Genomic DNA, 16,947 nt, shown 5'->3' with positions numbered 1-16,947 from the left:
TCCGAGTCTTCTTTGCAGTCGGTGTTTCGGATGGAAACTGACATCTGCACCTGTTCTTCCTCAATGGTGTCGATATACTCGGTACTCTTCGACGCCATTTCCAGTCTTCTGGCTGTCCAGTCACGGAGGGTCTTCTTGGATCGAAACGATCGACAGGCCTCACAATCCTCTTCTCGGTGATCAGGAGAGAGACACAGAATACATACAAGGAGTTGTTCTGTGTATGGAAATGGAGTCCGATCCATCAGGCTTCGACGTGGTAGGCCCGAACAGGCCCGAGTTGAGCGCTCAAGCCCAGAAGGGCGAATTTTGGTTTTCAACAGTACTATTGGTTCGACTATGGGTGGATCGCGATCGAAACAATACCGACGGTCAAAGAAAGTTATCTAAGGTTTCCGATTCGAAATCTCAGAGCGAGAGGAAACACGTCCGAACCAGACAGTGGAAAGAAAACAATCTAACAATGGAGTCGATGTCCATGCCCAGTATGACCGAGAGGAGGAGTCACTCGATCCCATGACTCTGAAAAGACCTCTTCGAAGAAAAACAACTTGTAACACTTGCAGCTATACATTGCATCGAACATATATATATATATATAAATATGTGTGTGTGTGTTTGTGTGTGTGTGTTTTGTTCTGATGTGGATCTGACAGTAGTCTGATATAAAAGGATGTCGAAATCAAGGACTGTTAGCGCAGTGCCCTTGGTATTAGAGTTGCTGGCTCGTCTATAAGTTGAGTGATGTAAGCACTGTTCCAGGGATTGCCAAGCTAGTGTTTTCCCAGCTGTATCCCCTTCTTCATATTTTGTGTCTGCTGCTTCTTTGTTTAAATTGCGAGTTTCTCTAACTGCTGCCTCATCATATTCAATTACGTTGTTCTTAATGTCCACTAATAGTGTAATTTCATCAGATATGAAATACTCCAGTTCCAGCACACAAATATCCCTTTCTGGTGTGATTAGTTGTGCCATAAGCATCTTTAATACTCCCAGCTCTTTGTACATACAAGTCCCACTGATAAAACTTTGAATGCCTCCCAGACCGTGCATTCTGAGATCACAGATTGATGATGAATATAGACTTATATTGCGCACAACTAATCAACAGAGTGTCCCAGCGCACAAGTCAAGAGGTCAGGAGGAACACTGACAGTTAAATCTGATTGAAGAGCCACATTTTCAACTGTTTCTTAAAAGCTGACTGACAAGAAACAGCCTCTAGTTCCAACAGGAGCTTATTCCAGGCCATAACCCCTAGAAAAGCAGCAGATCTGCCGCCAGTTCTAGTCCTTCGCACTCTAGGAATAACTGCCAGTGATTTATTAGCTGATCTTAGGTTGTGGGAAGGGCAGTGAACGCTAAATCTGGATCTCAGATATTCGGCCCCAGATTGGTAGAGGGCCTCATGTGCCAGCTCCAATGTTTTGAACACAATTCTTTTCCTTATCGGCAGCCAGTGCAACTCACGGACAAATGTGCAGGCTCACCTGTAGTTTGAGAAGGAGGCAAGCTGCTGCATTTTGCGCCACCTGTAGTCTCTCCAGGAGATAATCTGGCAAGCCCAAATAAAGTGCATTGCCGTAGTCAACTTTGATGTTACCAAAGCCTGGATGACTGACTTTTTTAGAGGAGAAAGACAGAAGATGTAGAAACTTTTTCGGTGAGCTCAACATCCCAAAGCACGTGCCCACCACTGATTTTATTTGAGGCTTAAAAGATAATTGTTCATCAAATTTCACTCCCAGGTTTTTTCCCAATGCCATCCTGAGGGCCAGGAGGAAAAGCATTAGTGGGCCAAAAGGATTGCCAGCAATTAGAAGGTATGTCACCAATAACAAGAATTTCTGTCTTCTCTGCATTACACTGTAGCTGATGTTTTGCCATCCAGTGAAATACTCCAGTTAAACATACTTTAATCAAGTTTGCCGGGAGCTTACTGTCCTTATCACAAGAAAACAGAAGCTGAGTGTCATCAGCATAGGATATGACTTTGGCATTCAGAGATTCTGCCAGTAGAGCAAGAGGGGTAAGATATACATTGAAGATGGTAGGGTTCAACTCCAAACCCTGGGGGACCCCTACTTACCAATCTCAAGATTCAAATCTGCTTGCTGTGTCCCTCTAGAAAAGAGGAGAGCCATTTCAGGGCCTGACCTGTTATTCCTACATACGCTCTAGGAGGCCGGTATAGGGTACCGTGTCAAAGGCAGCTGATAGGTCTAGCATTATCAAGACCACCTTTCCCCCATCATCTAGTGTGCCTTTGATGTATTTACTAACCTCCAGGAGTGCTGTCTCCATGCTGTACTTGGGTCTAAAGCCTGACTGACTGAGGTGTAACAGCTTATTAGATTCAAGATATCTGGAAAGTTGAAGATTGGCATGCTTTTCCAGAATCTTAAAAAAAGCTGGAAGCAGACAGATTGGTCTTTAGAAGATGTTCATTAAAAGAGAAGTATTCAATAATTTCAGTACTGATTTCCTCTCAGAATAAACTGTTATCAAGTGCACTCAGTGGGAGCCTCCATTAGAACATGCAGTCTTGCATTCCCTCAAACAAAAGTTCTATCAATATTGGTGTATGGTCAGAGAGCCTTCTAGGGAGGCTGAGTAAGTAAATGCTTCACCAGCAAAAATTCTCATCTGGCCGTCTGTACTGCGACAGTAAAGTCTGGGAATATTGACAGGCAATTTCCCTGATAGATGATCCCCCTGTTTTCTTGCCAGTCTCAAAATGGAGTCTCAATTTTTGTAACGTAAAATGTGTGCAATAATACGCTGTGCCGGAGCCCCCAGAGAGAGCCAACGACCCAAAGAGCGGTGCATCCGTTCTACAGAAAATCATCCACGAGGGCCCCTCTGAATAGTAGCTGCAGCATGGTTTCAATATACATTTCTATTTTATTCATAGTTGTAGATTCGGGGGAGTCATAGAATATGTATGTTATTGCATCTGAAGCATGCCTCTAAGCCTTCATTTTTAGCTTTGATGACTCTCAGCACTTTTTCCATACGCAGCAGTTATTCACTCCAAGCTGTGTCCTATCAGTCAGAGACCCAATGCTACAGCTGATCAAGATGGCCATAGCACTTATCTATTCACTCATTCATGTGGTCCAGTCTGTTCATAAGGGAGTCAATTCTAGCGTCAATTATCTGTACCTTACTTTTCGTTTCAGGGAAGAGGCTCCTGGTATCCTGCTCTGTGGCCAATTGCTGGCAGCCCACCAGGGCAACTCACCATGACTCTAATCCTAATTAGTACATTTGACGAATGGATAACTGGAATTTGTATGGCCCCACTTGCCCATTCTGGCACAGTTACTCCCCAGAGGTGGAGGAATCCTCTGTGCAGTATGAAATGAGGTTGAATCGTATTTCACCTAGGCCAGCTCAAGACTCAATTAGGTAGCTCAAGCCCCCAATATGTCACAGTAAAGGTTAGGCCCCACCCCACGTCAGGACCAGTGTGTTCACAGCTGAAGATTGAAATACTGGGGGTGAGTGCATAACTTGGAATTTGCAGCAAGAAAGAATATTCACCAACGGCTTCAGCTGAATCAGAGGTTCCTCTGACGGAGCAAGGAGAACGGGTACTTTCTGGGCCACAATTAGGCTACAGAACGGGTACTTTCTGGGCCACAATTAGGCTATCAGTATATGATGGCACAGCTCTCTTTTCATCTTGTTCAACGCCCTCTAGATGAGGTGAAATGGGGGAAAAGTGAAGACAAAGTTCCCTCAACATGGTACCGAAAATGCAATATGCCACACCTCCAGTAGAATGTGTTTGCTGCAGTCATATTGGCATTTACGATTCACATTGGCAGCAAACAAATCCAGATGTGGTTTGACCCAACAATGGAAGATTCTGGTGAGTTGAATTTGATTCACCACCCACTTGTGATACTCCAAGGTTTGCTGAGGATGTCTGTCGGGTCTTATATACCCGTTATATGTTCTCCCATCAGCTTGACTTGATGGATGGCTCAGTCCTATAGCTTTTGAACTTCTTCTGACAGAGGGCAAAATGTTGTTCCCTCTTGCATGTTCATAGAGTACGTGGATGTTGTATAGTTTGTACTTAACAGAACTGAAGATCCTTTGAAACTGGGTAGGAATGACTGCAAACCTAGAGACAGCTCCTAGTTCCGGCACACTGATATGAAGTGGTGTTTCTTCTGTCAATCGTCTGCAACTGACAACTAGATCTTGGAAGTGTGCACCCTAACCCTCCATGGGAGTTTCTCTTATTACAAATGGGACTGTTCTTGTGCAAAGCTCAGACCTATAACTGTGTTTTCCTCTCACGCAAACCATGGCAAGGCAGCCTTCATCCTTTGGCGTGACTTCGATCAGATCGTCAAATAAACCTTTGTGCTGGGCCAACTAGCGGTTGAGTCCTTCTTGAAATGGTCATCATGTGAAGATAGAAAGCAGGAATAATGGGATGCAGGATGATATTATTCCCAACAGTGACTTGAAGAGGAGTTCTGAAAGGACTGTTTTGCCTGTAGTAGCTTTGCTAACTCACTTAGCTACAATATTCTTTCTTTGAAATAAATGCATTTTTTGTAACTATCCAGTTTAGCGCCCCAAAAACGGTATTTTCATCCAAGGCTTTGGAGACGACTTGTACTCGTATAGGGAAAGTCCTAATCTGTTGAAGAGCCATAGACAACATTTGCTAATTTCCCTTTCACCAGTTAGTTGTCCAGACTGGGGAATACATGATGGCCTTGCCTCCCGAGGTAAGCTTTCAATGGAGCCATACAAGCTATAAATATTCTTGGGCAGGTTTCAGAACTAACTGAAGCACTTTGAATTGAAAATGGCGACTGACCATTTTTAAGTACAAATGTCTTTGATGTTTGAGTTGGATGGGGATGTCAAAATATGCAACCTGTAGGTCTAAGGATGTCATGTAATACCCTTCCTTTAGGAGCGGGAGAACGTTTTCTAGTGTCACTATAAGAAAAGATTGTTATTTGAAAAACTCCTTTAGCAGTGTTGGTCTTAAATTAGCCTCCATTCGCTCAATTTCTTTCTGACATGGAAACAAGGGAAAAAAATACATTTTGCCAGAAATTGGGACCAATTCTATAGTTCTTTTTCTTACCATGGAGAGATTCTTGGCTTGTAACAGACTACGATCCTGATGTGACTTTGTGTGGTGGAGTAGGTGGGGATTTCTAGTTGAACTCCAGAGTATGACCATATTTCACAAGGTCTAGACCCAATGATCTGTTGTGATAGTGGTCCACTCTCCGTAACAAATGGAGATCTTATCCCCATTTTTCTCCCCATCCCTGCCCCCACCCAATCCCATGAGGATGTCTGAGCATGAGCATGACAGGATAGATTCCTTGGCTGTTGCCTGAAGATTGCTACTGCTGCCAGGAACTTTCTTGCATTCTTGATTGATTGCCATGTTTTCTGTATGGCGTTTGTTTTTGGTTGGCTGTATATTGCTGCTGGTAATACTTCTGGCGGCAGGACTGGTGAGGCAGCTGGTATGTCTAATTACTGTAGGACTTAAAAACCTAATTTGAAGCAAAATTGGCCCCTGCCTGTCTCTACATGAAATATTGCAGTTGCCTCTGCTGACGACCTCCTAGAAAACTTGCAATGTCTGTGTTAATCTTAACTGACTGGAGAACATCTACAATTAACGGAAGAACTTCATCTGCATGTCTTCCGAATACTGATTCTCTGTCATATGCCACATCCAGAGATCTGGTCTAGATCTTTGGCCTAAAGGTAATGGGGTGAAGCCATTGCTTCCTGCACAAAACAGTTCCCATCACAAGTTGCCTAAAGTCAGTGGCTGCAATGTCCAATACAAAGTCATTATTTGTGGAAGATGTTCTTTTGCCCTCATGTTAAATTGTTTTTAACTTAAGGTTGCTTACCTTCAGGCAGCAAACCTAAGTAAAGGCCAAGGTTTGACCACAACTGCCTGTCATAATGGCTAATGATTGCCAATGAGTTGGCTGCCATGATGGGGGGTCACAGCCATGGCAGAAAACCTTTTGCTGTTACCGAATCATCTTCCTTCTTTGTCAGGTGGACTAAAACAGGGAGATATCAGATGCCTGAATTTTCTCAGAGCAGCCTGCATTATGATGGAGTCCACACATGGGTAACCAACTAAATATGCTGGAGTGTTATCAAAAGTGTGATGGTTTTGATCAAATTGGAGAATATCTGCTTCCTCTGCAGACGGAGTTTTTATTACTTAAAGGCCTTCAGCCTAGATTTGGTCGATGATCAAACTGCTTTCACAGCGTTTGAGTGTAAGATATTTAAGCTCATATAAAAAACAATACGCTCCCTTGGTTGGAAAGGGCAGGTGAAACCATTTTGAAGCTTTCTCCATAAGTGAGTAGAACCTCCGTTGTCATCCGGAGGAGCATCTGCTGAAGGTGGAGTAGAAAACCCAGATGCTGGTGCAATGTAATCCTCCCACTCTGTTCTTGTGTACTGTGCAGTCTCCATGTACTTCACCTTCCTCCTGGATATCATTGTCCTTATGTGCTGAGGGTATGGGCATTCTTGGAAGAGGTGATTGGTGAACAGGATGTACTTTGGAACCTGGAACAGAGATGCCTGATGTAGAAGGCCGACTTTGAGGCTACGGCTGAGGCAGCGATTGTGGTGTGGAAGGATGTTGGCCTGGTTCAGCACCTGGAGGTTCTGGTAATGCTGTGAAGTAACCAGCAACGATCTGTTTATATCTTTTACCATTTCTGCTGGAACACTGACCACTGATTGTTGTGGGCAATTAGGGTCTTCCTCATAAGGGTCATAGTCATAGTGACACTCTTCTTCATCTTGAAGTTCTGATAAGGTCCATTAGGATCAGATCCATCATTTTGCTATTCTGGACCAACCTTAAGGCTTTTGTCTCCTTCAACATAGTCACTGTCAGCACGGTCCTGGTACTTAAATGTAAGTTTATTATGACTGTAGCCTGGACCAAAATGTAACTTCTGTGTCCAAAAGAAATTGAGCTTTTAGTGGCAAGATGTTATTGGATAAGTGTGTGCTGGTAATAAGGACAGAGTGTTTCCTTTCTTGGAAACTAATGTAATTGTCAATGTCTTTCACGTTTGTTTTGCAATCTGGATCTTTACCAACAAAACTGTTGCTGGACAGTTGCTGGAGTTGCTGTAGCGGACGAAGAAGTCATTGTCGCCACTGGAGTCATTGATGCTCTTGTTAACAGGACTGAAAAAATTGATAACCACACATTTGTTTTTTTATCGACAGTTGTTTCTTCTGTAACAGTGCCTTCTTTGTCAGTGCTGTTGGTGCTGATTCAGTCAACAGTCTGGATTTTGGCACAAGTTTCAAAGCATTGTCTTCAGGAGTGTTGGAGGCCCAGATTTAGGCCTGTCAGAGGAAGACTTTTATGAAAATGTTTTTTAAGAGAGCACAGCAGCTCAGATGGACGTTGGGCTGAGATTTTTGCTCAGATTTCCTCTGAATTTTCTTTTGTGGTTCTTTGGAACTTGAAGCAAACTCCTCGGAAGAAGGTATGAAAGTGTCTCTTTGTTCTGAATGTACTTTTTGGGGGCTTTCCTTGCTGAGAAGTGAAAGAGGAATCCCCAAAGGAGGTCTTTTTTGCCTTTTAATTTTATAGCTACAACAAATGTCTGTCTGCCCCGTCTTTGAGAGTTTTTGTATAGAAAGTCAGTCATATTTTGTAGTAGTTTACTTTGTGGGAAAGATGTAGAAATTCTGTCCTTGACAGTCCTTTGAATGTAATCTCAGACTCTCACAGGTCCCACCTACCTGAAAAGGAATTTTTGTGAAGCAAACATGAACTGTTCAGTCAGAAACAATGCTCAGACGCATTGCCCAAATGTGGTATGATTTTGGGTCTATCGTTGGATGCTGGGTCATGAAGAGCCGATCAGCATGCAGAAGCACTGGGTGCAGAAAATTACCAGTATTATATCTTGCATTATGCAAGACCTAATTTATGCCTATTTGAATACTTGTGTCTGAAGAAAACATGAATGCTCTTTGTCTGGGAGTTCCATGTTTGGCCGTTGTGGGGTCTGTCTAGGCCACAGGATGACGGAGATACCATCTTAGCTCCTGGTGTGGCTAAATCTATATACATATGTTCCAGGTGCATTGTCTACGTATGTATTTAAGAATAAAGAGCACAGAAAATATCAGGAGGCCTCCGGCCATTTTTACATGTGCAGATGGCAGACTTAAAAACTAGGTGGTTGGGTAGATCAAGGTAGAATTAGATCTTAACTTGCCCAAACCTTCAGTGCGACCACATGATAGAAGGGTGCAAGAAGGTAAAGCCTTGGTGAGGATAGTCATGAATTTTGGAAAACTAGCCGACATTTTGGTGGATAATGTTGCCCGATTTTAGGCACATGACAAGGCACCAGATTGCTGGTGAAAATTAAATGGCTCGGAATATCTAATTCTTTTTAATCCATGGCAAGTCCTTAGTTTAACTCCTCCTTTCATTTTGCGAGAAGGCATTCTCCTCATTGCTAAGTAACCGGTGTTTGGCAGAGTAACTACTTTTTACATTGGATGGATTAACATTTGAGATTTCAGGACAGAGGTAACTGAAGAGAGGAGATCATGAAGTGGTTTGTATTACCTGGTCCCCTAGCCCTTCCTGGAAGCAGCCGTCCCAGTCTGAATATGACTGCTCTCTCGTACTCTCGTACAATCTAAAAGACAGAAAAGGGAATTTTAGAATGTACTGTAGAGGAATTTACATTGTGTGGCAGACATATATGTTTCTGCAACCGGACTGCATCCATTCGGAGATTACCTGAACATTAGAAGCAATGAAAATCCTGCATTTACCTTCATTACAGATGTACATGCGTTATCTAGCTAAAAGTGGCCTATTCCCAAGACTTCTGTGCAATATTTGTCACCTGTCCTCAGATCTCAAATAAATGCAGAATTAAAATACTTGTGACCGAACAAAGCAGGATAACCTTTTGTTAAATGGTTGTGTGTCTACACCTACCACTTAGTGCTGGACTAATCACATATGCTTATTCTCACAAATGTTTTGTTCTGTGACATATTTTCTGTCCTTCCAAAATGATGATGTGCGTTCCTGCTCCTTAATGTGAAGGAAGCACATTATAAGAGTGCTCCATCTTTCCTTCCCAGACTAAACCTTGAACTGCAGTCTTACTTTGCCTTACCTTGGTGTAGTCTTAATTGCTTTCTGTCAAGCTGCTTACTTCAGTGGGTAACTGATCTTCACCAGCTACCTTGTGTGAAACTGAAAATGTTCTACATGAAGAACTTGCAGTTCGGAAAGTATAAACAAATAATGAGTTTAGGAAAAATAGGCACCCAGGGAAGGTGGGAAATATGTGATGCACTTCAGATAAAGGAGAATTCACCATAGAGTGAATGTGTGATGCATGATAGGAGAATATTTATTTAATAATGGATGTGGTACAGATGATAGAGCAGGGATGTAAAGCAGAGGTCAAGGAGGGGTGTACCTATGCCACATTTTCATAAAATCCCAATAAGATACAATTAACTGACAATTAATTCAAACAGCACTCGCTCCCCTTGTCAGTGTTAACCCTGAAAATTTGGTATACATCTGGTCCTCCTGGATTTACAGTGGACAGCCCAGTAATAGTGATGTATGTCAAAGTACTGAATACAGAAATATTGTCTGTCATAGTCACTTGCAAAAATATCATCCCATTCGGTGTAAGTTTCCAGTTACTGACTACCCTAGGGTGATATTTTGAGACAATATGAAAGACAAAACATGTATGTCGCACAATATTTTCAAAATGCTATTCTGGTACCAGGCATTAATACCCGAGAGAATTTACATAACAAAATGTTTAGCAAAAAGATTGGCTTAGCTACATATTTTCAAGCTGATAAAAACTGCAGATAGATCACAGTGTAGAAGTTAGGATGCATACAGTTCACCAAGTTAAAAGATGATGTGCAGATTAAAGGTGATGGGTGCTGTAAAGATAACAGACAGCACACACATGAAAAATACTTTAGAGATGATGACCTATCAATCAGTCAATCAGAGGATGTGTAAAGCGCACTACTCACCCGTGAGGGTCTCAAGGCGCCGATCGGGAGAAGGGGTCTGCTACTACTGGATCAGCCATGTCTTGAGGTGTCTCCTGAAGGTAAGTAGGTCCTGTGTCTGTCGCAGGTGGGTGGAAAGAGTGTTCCACATCTTGGCGGTGAGGTGGGAGAAGGATCTGCCGCCGGGGGTCGTTCTGTGGATGCGTGGGACGGTGGCGAGGGCAAGGTCGGTGGAGCAAAGCTGTCAGGTCGGGTGTAGAAGGAGATCCGTCTGTTGAGGTATTCCGGTCCGGTGTTGTGCAGTGCCTTGTGAGAGTGGGTGAGGAGGTTGAACGTGATTCTCTTGCTGACGGGGAGCCAGTGTAGGTCTCTCAGGTGGCATGTGAGTGGCAGGGGTGGGGATGTCCAGAATGAGGTGTGCGGAGGCGTTCTGTATGAATTGAAGTCTTTTCTTGAGCTTGGCCGTGGTTGCTGCGTAGAGGGCATTGCCGTAATCCAGTTTGCTGCTTGCGAGGGCTTGGGTGACCCTCCTGATTCAACACCCTCTGCATGCTTCAGAAGATCTACAAATAGATCCCCACTGAAACCAGAAGGACAAAGAGATGGCGTTGATCTGCCGCCGGGGGTCGTTCTGTGGATGCGTGGGACGGTGGCGAGGGCAAGGTCGGTGGAGCAAAGATGTCAGGTCGGGTGTAGAAGGAGATCCGTCTGTTGAGGTATTCCGGTCCGGTGTTGTGCAGTGCCTTGTGAGAGTGGGTGAGGAGGTTGAACGTGATTCTCTTGCTGACAGGGAGCCAGTGTAGGTCTCTCAGGTGGCATGTGAGTGGCAGGGGTGGGGATGTCCAGAATGAGGTGTGCGGAGGCGTTCTGTATGAATTGAAGTCTTTTCTTGAGCTTGGCCGTGGTTGCTGCGTAGAGGGCATTGCCGTAATCCAGTTTGCTGCTTGCGAGGGCTTGGGTGACCCTCCTGATTCAACACCCTCTGCATGCTTCAGAAGATCTACAAATAGATCCCCACTGAAACCAGAAGGACAAAGAGATGGCGTTGACCTGCTGGGTCACGGATAGTGATGAATCCAGGATGAATCCCAGGTTGCGTGCGTGGTCGGTGGGTGTCGGTGCGGCTCCCAGTGTGGCAAGCCACCAGGAGTCATCCCATGTGGATGGGGTGGAGCCAAGGATGAGGATGTCAGTTTTGTCGGAATTCAGTTTCAGGCAGCTGTTCTTCATCCATTCGGCAATGGCCGTCATTCCTTCGTGGAGTTTGGTTTTGGCAATGGCGGGGTCCTTGGTGAGGGAGAGGATCAGCTGGGTGTCATCGGCGTATGAGATGATGTTGAGATTGGGAGATCGAGCGATGTTTGCGAGCAGAGCCATGTAGTCGTTAAAGAGGGTCGGGCTGAGTGACGATCCCTGGGGTCACCGCAGATGATTTTGGTGGCTTCAGACCCGAATGAAGGGAGGTGGGCTCTTTGAGTTCTGCCGGTGTGGAAGGAGGTGATCCAGTCCAGGGCTCTGTTGCGGATCCCCGCGATTTTGAGGCATGTGCGTAGGGTGTGATGGCAGACGGTGTTGAACGTGGCTGAGAGGTCCAAGAGGATGAGGGCCGTGGTTTTACTGTTGTCAAGTATTGTTCTGATATCATCGGTGGCGGCGATGAGGGCAGTTTCAGTGCTGTAGTTGCTGGGGAATCCGGATTGGGATGGGTCCAGAGTGTTGTTCTCCTCGAGGAAACTGTTCAGTTGTTTGTTGACAATTTTCTCTATGACCTTTGCCAGGAAGAGGAGCAGGGAGATGGGCCGGAAGTTCTTGAGGTCCTTTGGGTCTGCCTTGGGTTTCTTGAGGTGGGCGTTGATCTCAGCATGTTTCCAGCTCTACAGGAAGGTGCCGGTCTCAAAGGAACTGTTGATGATCTTCCGGAGTTGGGGTGCGATGATGGAGCTTGCTTTGTTGAAGATGTGGTGAGGCCAGGGGTCCGATGGTGAGCCGGAGTGGATGGTGTTCATTACTTCGATGGTGTTGTCGTCATTGACGTGGGTCTAGAAGAGCAGAAGGCTGGGGGGTGGTGAGTCTGTGGTGTTGGTGGTTGACGGGGGGTGGGTCTGAGTATTGAAGCTGTCATGCATGTCTGCAATCTTGCGGTAGAAGGTGGCTTGGGAGTCGCAGAGGTCTTGTGATGGTTGGTTGTCGTTGATTTTGGAGCCGGGGTTGGAGAGCTCCTTCAGGATGTTGAAGAGCTGCTTGTAGCTGTGTGCGTTGTTGTCGATGCGTTCCTTGAAGGCGGTTCTTTTGGTGGTTCTTTTGGTGGTTCGGATGAGTTGGTGGTGTCTGTGGATGGCTGTGTGGTTGTCCGGTGTCTGATCTTGGCGCCACTTCTTCTCAAGTCTTCAGCATGTTTGCTTGGAATCTTGGAGGTTAGCGGTGAACCAGAGGGCCTTTCTGTCGGTGCCTCTGTTCGAAGGTTTCTTGATCGGGGCAAGAGTGTTGGCACAGTCGTCGATCCATTGCCTGACTTTGCTGGCTGCTGTGTCGGTGTGGTCAATAGGTGGGTTCTGGGAGAGTGTAGTGATCAGCTGGTCTTCGGTTACCTTGTTCCATCTGCGGTGGGGAATCCGTTGTGGGTGATGGTGTGTTGTGGGTTTCTCGACCATATCAAAGACAATGTACGGTTCGGAGATGACTGACAGTTGAAAGATGAACAGTTTACAGATTATGGCTGTTTGGAGATGAGGGGCATCTCAGAGATAAAAATTCAGACATTAGGATGTATACGCTGTGAGGGGTAGTGTGGTCTTTGGTTTATTTTCATAACGAGTCAAAGAGACACTGTGGCAGACACTGAAAAACATGATTCAAGATGCTTTAGATCAATCAGGAGGTGGCAGAATAATGTGCAACTAGAATGGTGTGAATCTACAAAGGTAGTGTTGCAGGTAAATAGTATTTACCATCAGAGTTGGTTGCCGGTTCAGATGTGATGAACAGTGCAAAGATCAGATCATGAACCACTCAGAGATTATGTGCCAGTCTGAGACGATCATGGTTGAGGGGATAGATAGGTATGAAATGATACAAAGAGCAAAGACGATGGACCATTTGGAGAGGACAGATATGGAGGAGACTATGAGAGGGTTCAAGGGTTATGGGCAGGTAAAGGATGCTGGATAGTTCAGATGTGGTAGACAAGTAACATGATTGAATTATCCATCATTGAAATTTCAGAGACAGTGGATAGCTCAGATAGAACATATGCTTCTGAAGTGCTGTAAAGTTCATGTATTATTTTATTCACCTCCAACAATGGACACCTTGAGATGCCTCACCTTCACACAGAACCAGATGGAGATGGGAAACGTCAGCACAATGACTAATAAAGATGCAAGGGTCAGAAGCCACTCACAGACCCCAAGGCCCACAGCCTTTATGCCTAAAAAAAGAAAACGTAGGTAATCAGAGTCATCAGATTATTTTTGAGACAGTTACCATTAAAGAGCAAATGGATTCGTCTGAAATCAGAACCTGTCAACAAGCATGCTATCCATGAGACCAATACAGAAGAACAGTGGCCACAGCACATGCCACTCACATTACCCACATACCTTTCCCACTGTAGTAATCTCTTTGAAACACTGGAGTGGTTTCATTACTGTAAGTGAGCAGAGATAAACTAGCGTTATGCAGAATCAGCCTTGAACACCCGTAGCTGATGTTAAGAATTGTTGGTGAATGTTAAGAATTGAGGCAAACACGAATGCATACAATCCATTCAATGAGTGGGGATGCAGATCTGAACATTCAATCGGCCCAATCCTTGAATCATTTGAGCTAAATCAGAACCAGCTCACAGCAGAGAGTTACTACCTGAGTCTAACATGACTGATGGGTACAGGTGGATGCAGGTAATAAGGCAGGCATCTATTAAGTTGGAGTATGGTAACATTGTTCTTGGCAAAGAATGAACCAAAAATATTCTATGATGTTTACTAAATTGGCTTGTTACACCCCAGGCTCATCAAGTGATAGTTCGCATCCCAGCGCCAGACCCTGCTTTCATCCACTTGCTATTGCTTCTCCAGCTTTCTCCCTTGCCCAGGTCCACTACTAACTCAACCTTTTCCTGCTCACATGGGACCACGTAGTGTATGTGTTTATGGGCACAACTTGAGAATCTACTACTGCTACAGGCAGGCAGGGGTAGAAAAACACAGTGTGGAATCAAGTGGCAGTGTTGCATAGGAAGAAACAAAAGTCTTACCTGTTAGCTACAGTTCTCCAGTGTTGGTATCTTTCATAGATTAACACTGCCAAACTAGGATTCAATGGTTGTTTTTGAAAAACAATAAGCACTGTGAAAATGGCCACAGGCTTAAGAACTCTGTTGGTTTAGTAGCATATTGATCTTTTTTTAAAACACCCAAACTTTACCCAATGAGGTTAACACATTGAGCATTCTCACCTCCACTCCTCCCCCACTTTACCCACACTAGATGGCAACATAGCTCAGATTTCCAAAGCATGAGTGACAGGGATAAAGCAGTGAGCTTCTTACCTGAGAGGAGGGTGAGACACAAGTGATTCTATCAAAGATACCAAATTCTGTAGCACTTTAATTATAGGTAGGTATCTTGTTTATTCTCCACAACTAAATCGTCCATAAATTCACATGCTTGAATTAGAACAGTTAGCAGCCAACAGTACATTAAGAAGCGGGAAGCAGTCAGACAATAGCAACAGAACTGCTTATCTCACTGGAAAATCTCCAAGTATAAGAGTGATAGATGGAATGCTTCAATTAATGTCAGCCATCCCAGTCCATCGTTATTTTGAAAACCATGCAAACTCAGTTTGGATCTAGATATATGGAAGTCAGTCTTCCCTGTGCTCCAATGAGAACAGTCCAGCCTGAACTGCCAGACCAATTCCTCTCTGAATCGGAACACAAGCATATGAATGAGTGCAAACTGAGGTGGCTTGGTGTGCAAAACAATAATGGATTGGGATGTGGCCCGAGTAATTACCAGTATCCCGGCTGTAGTACTTGATAAATACATACCTGCTCTTCTAGGTTGCAGCTTGACAGATGACATTTGGAGAGACTCCTGCTTATATGGCTGCTGTTGAGGAAAATCCTCTGATTGATTGCACTGTCATTCTTCCTCACAAAGGTTGGTTTGCCTATGTATAAGTATAAGCTGGGATGAAAACCATCTTGACTATCCTTGCTTAGAAAGCAGACAGCCCCTTTTAGGGCTGACTGAAGGGCACAATCTGGCCAGTTTGTCTTGTGTATTTAGTTTGGTTAAATTCGAATTTTAGACCACTGTGCACAGCCAAAGACTGCAGAGATCTTTCTTCTTTGGAGGCAGATTTCAGAAAGAAGAAAATGAAAAACTACTGGCTCACTGGAGTGTCAGTGTCTGAATGTACCTCGAGTATACGTTTTGGATTTTGAAGCAGTACATCTTTTGCCAGATGTATGACTATTTCCTTTTGCAACTTGCAAATTATGAATTTTTGTGACTCGCAATTTGCGATTCACAAAAGGAAATGTACTAATGTATCACAGACACATTTAGCGATTCCAAATAGGGTCGCAATTTACCTGACTAATCAATATTCATGAGGCAGGTCGCAATTTGCAACCCATTGGGAATGGGCAATAACACAGGGATGGTGTGGACAGCAGACCACCATGTCTGTGTTTGCTTTTAAATAAAGCAACTTTATTTTTAAACACAGCCCGTTTTCTTTAAAGGAAAACGGGATGCATTTCAAAAAGAAAAATGAAACGTTTCTGTTTAATTGTTTCATTTTTTTAAGGGCAAGTAGTGGTCCGTGGGACCACTGCCTGCTCTTAAAAACATTTCGCAACCATTCACAAAGAGGAAGGGGTCCCCTGGGGACCCCTTCCCGTTTGCGAGTGTCTCACCACCTATCTGAAGCAGGCAGTAAACTGAGATTGTTTTGTGACTGCATTCCGGTTGCAAAACAATTGTACATTCCCCTGCAATTCGCTATTTGGAAGGGACTCCCTTGGCGTGCTCCTTTCTAACAGCGACTCACATCCCCTATTTTGTGAGTTGGTAATAGGTTATCAACTTGCAAAATAGGGTTTGCACATGCCGGAGGCCATTTTTTCAGTCGTAGAGAGGCTGAATCTCAGTTTGTGACAGCTTAAAACGGTTGTACATCTGGTCCCTTGTCCCTTGAGAATCGAAGGAAGGGTAACTTGAAATTGGGTGTGATCAGCTCACTCACTCTTCCTGAGGAGAGCAAAGCATGAAAAGAAGCACAAGTTTCCAGGAGAGGAACTTCAATTCTGCCTTGTGAATAGGTTCAATTGGTGGTCCTGTGAGGCATCTAGAAACAGAACTGAGTTCCCAAGGCAGTGGCATAATACTTTGAGTGATGAAAGGTGGTCTAGGAGAACATCTATATCTGAAGAAGAACTTTGTTGGAAGTGCACTTTAGGTTGGATTTAGTGAGCTATAGTAAATATGCCAATATCCTATGACGATGCACCTCCAGCAGATGTCACTGTATACCATGGTAGTGGATGGTACATGGGCTTGCTATAAAACATTCCTGCAGTCTTGTGGAATGCCTAAGTAACCAAAATACAGGTCATCAGGATTCAGGCTGTGAGGTTCAGGACTCCAGATTGTGGTGTAGAACTTTGTCTTCTTGCCTGTACAGGAGGTCCAGATGGACTTTCAGCAACAAAGGGGGAGTGCTCGAGAGAAATAGAAGCTTGATATATGAATAATTTCTCTACTGGAGATCAGTATAATTTTTTTACCACTATTACCTTGCTGAGAAGCCTTGTGGGACTAAAGAAAAATGCAATAAAGCTGAACTAGCTCATCA

General features: G+C 44.2%; 1 protein-coding gene across 1 annotated transcript in view; it reads right to left on the bottom strand.

Annotated features, from left to right (window-relative positions):
* The window catches only part of NPHS2 (NPHS2 stomatin family member, podocin), a 76,198-nt gene that overhangs the window by 26,947 nt on the left and 32,304 nt on the right, over positions 1-16,947 (bottom strand). Inside the window, exons 2-3 of the mRNA XM_069232099.1 lie at positions 13,404-13,507; positions 8,642-8,714 (exon numbers count right to left, since the gene is read on the bottom strand). Of these exons, the coding sequence (XP_069088200.1) occupies positions 8,642-8,714; positions 13,404-13,507 (177 nt within the window). The remainder of the gene's footprint in view (positions 1-8,641; positions 8,715-13,403; positions 13,508-16,947) is intronic.

This window comes from Pleurodeles waltl, chromosome 4_2 (assembly GCF_031143425.1).
Source record: "Pleurodeles waltl isolate 20211129_DDA chromosome 4_2, aPleWal1.hap1.20221129, whole genome shotgun sequence".
Classification (NCBI taxonomy): Eukaryota; Metazoa; Chordata; class Amphibia; order Caudata; family Salamandridae; genus Pleurodeles; species Pleurodeles waltl.
This window is presented reverse-complemented; position numbering and strand designations above follow the sequence as displayed.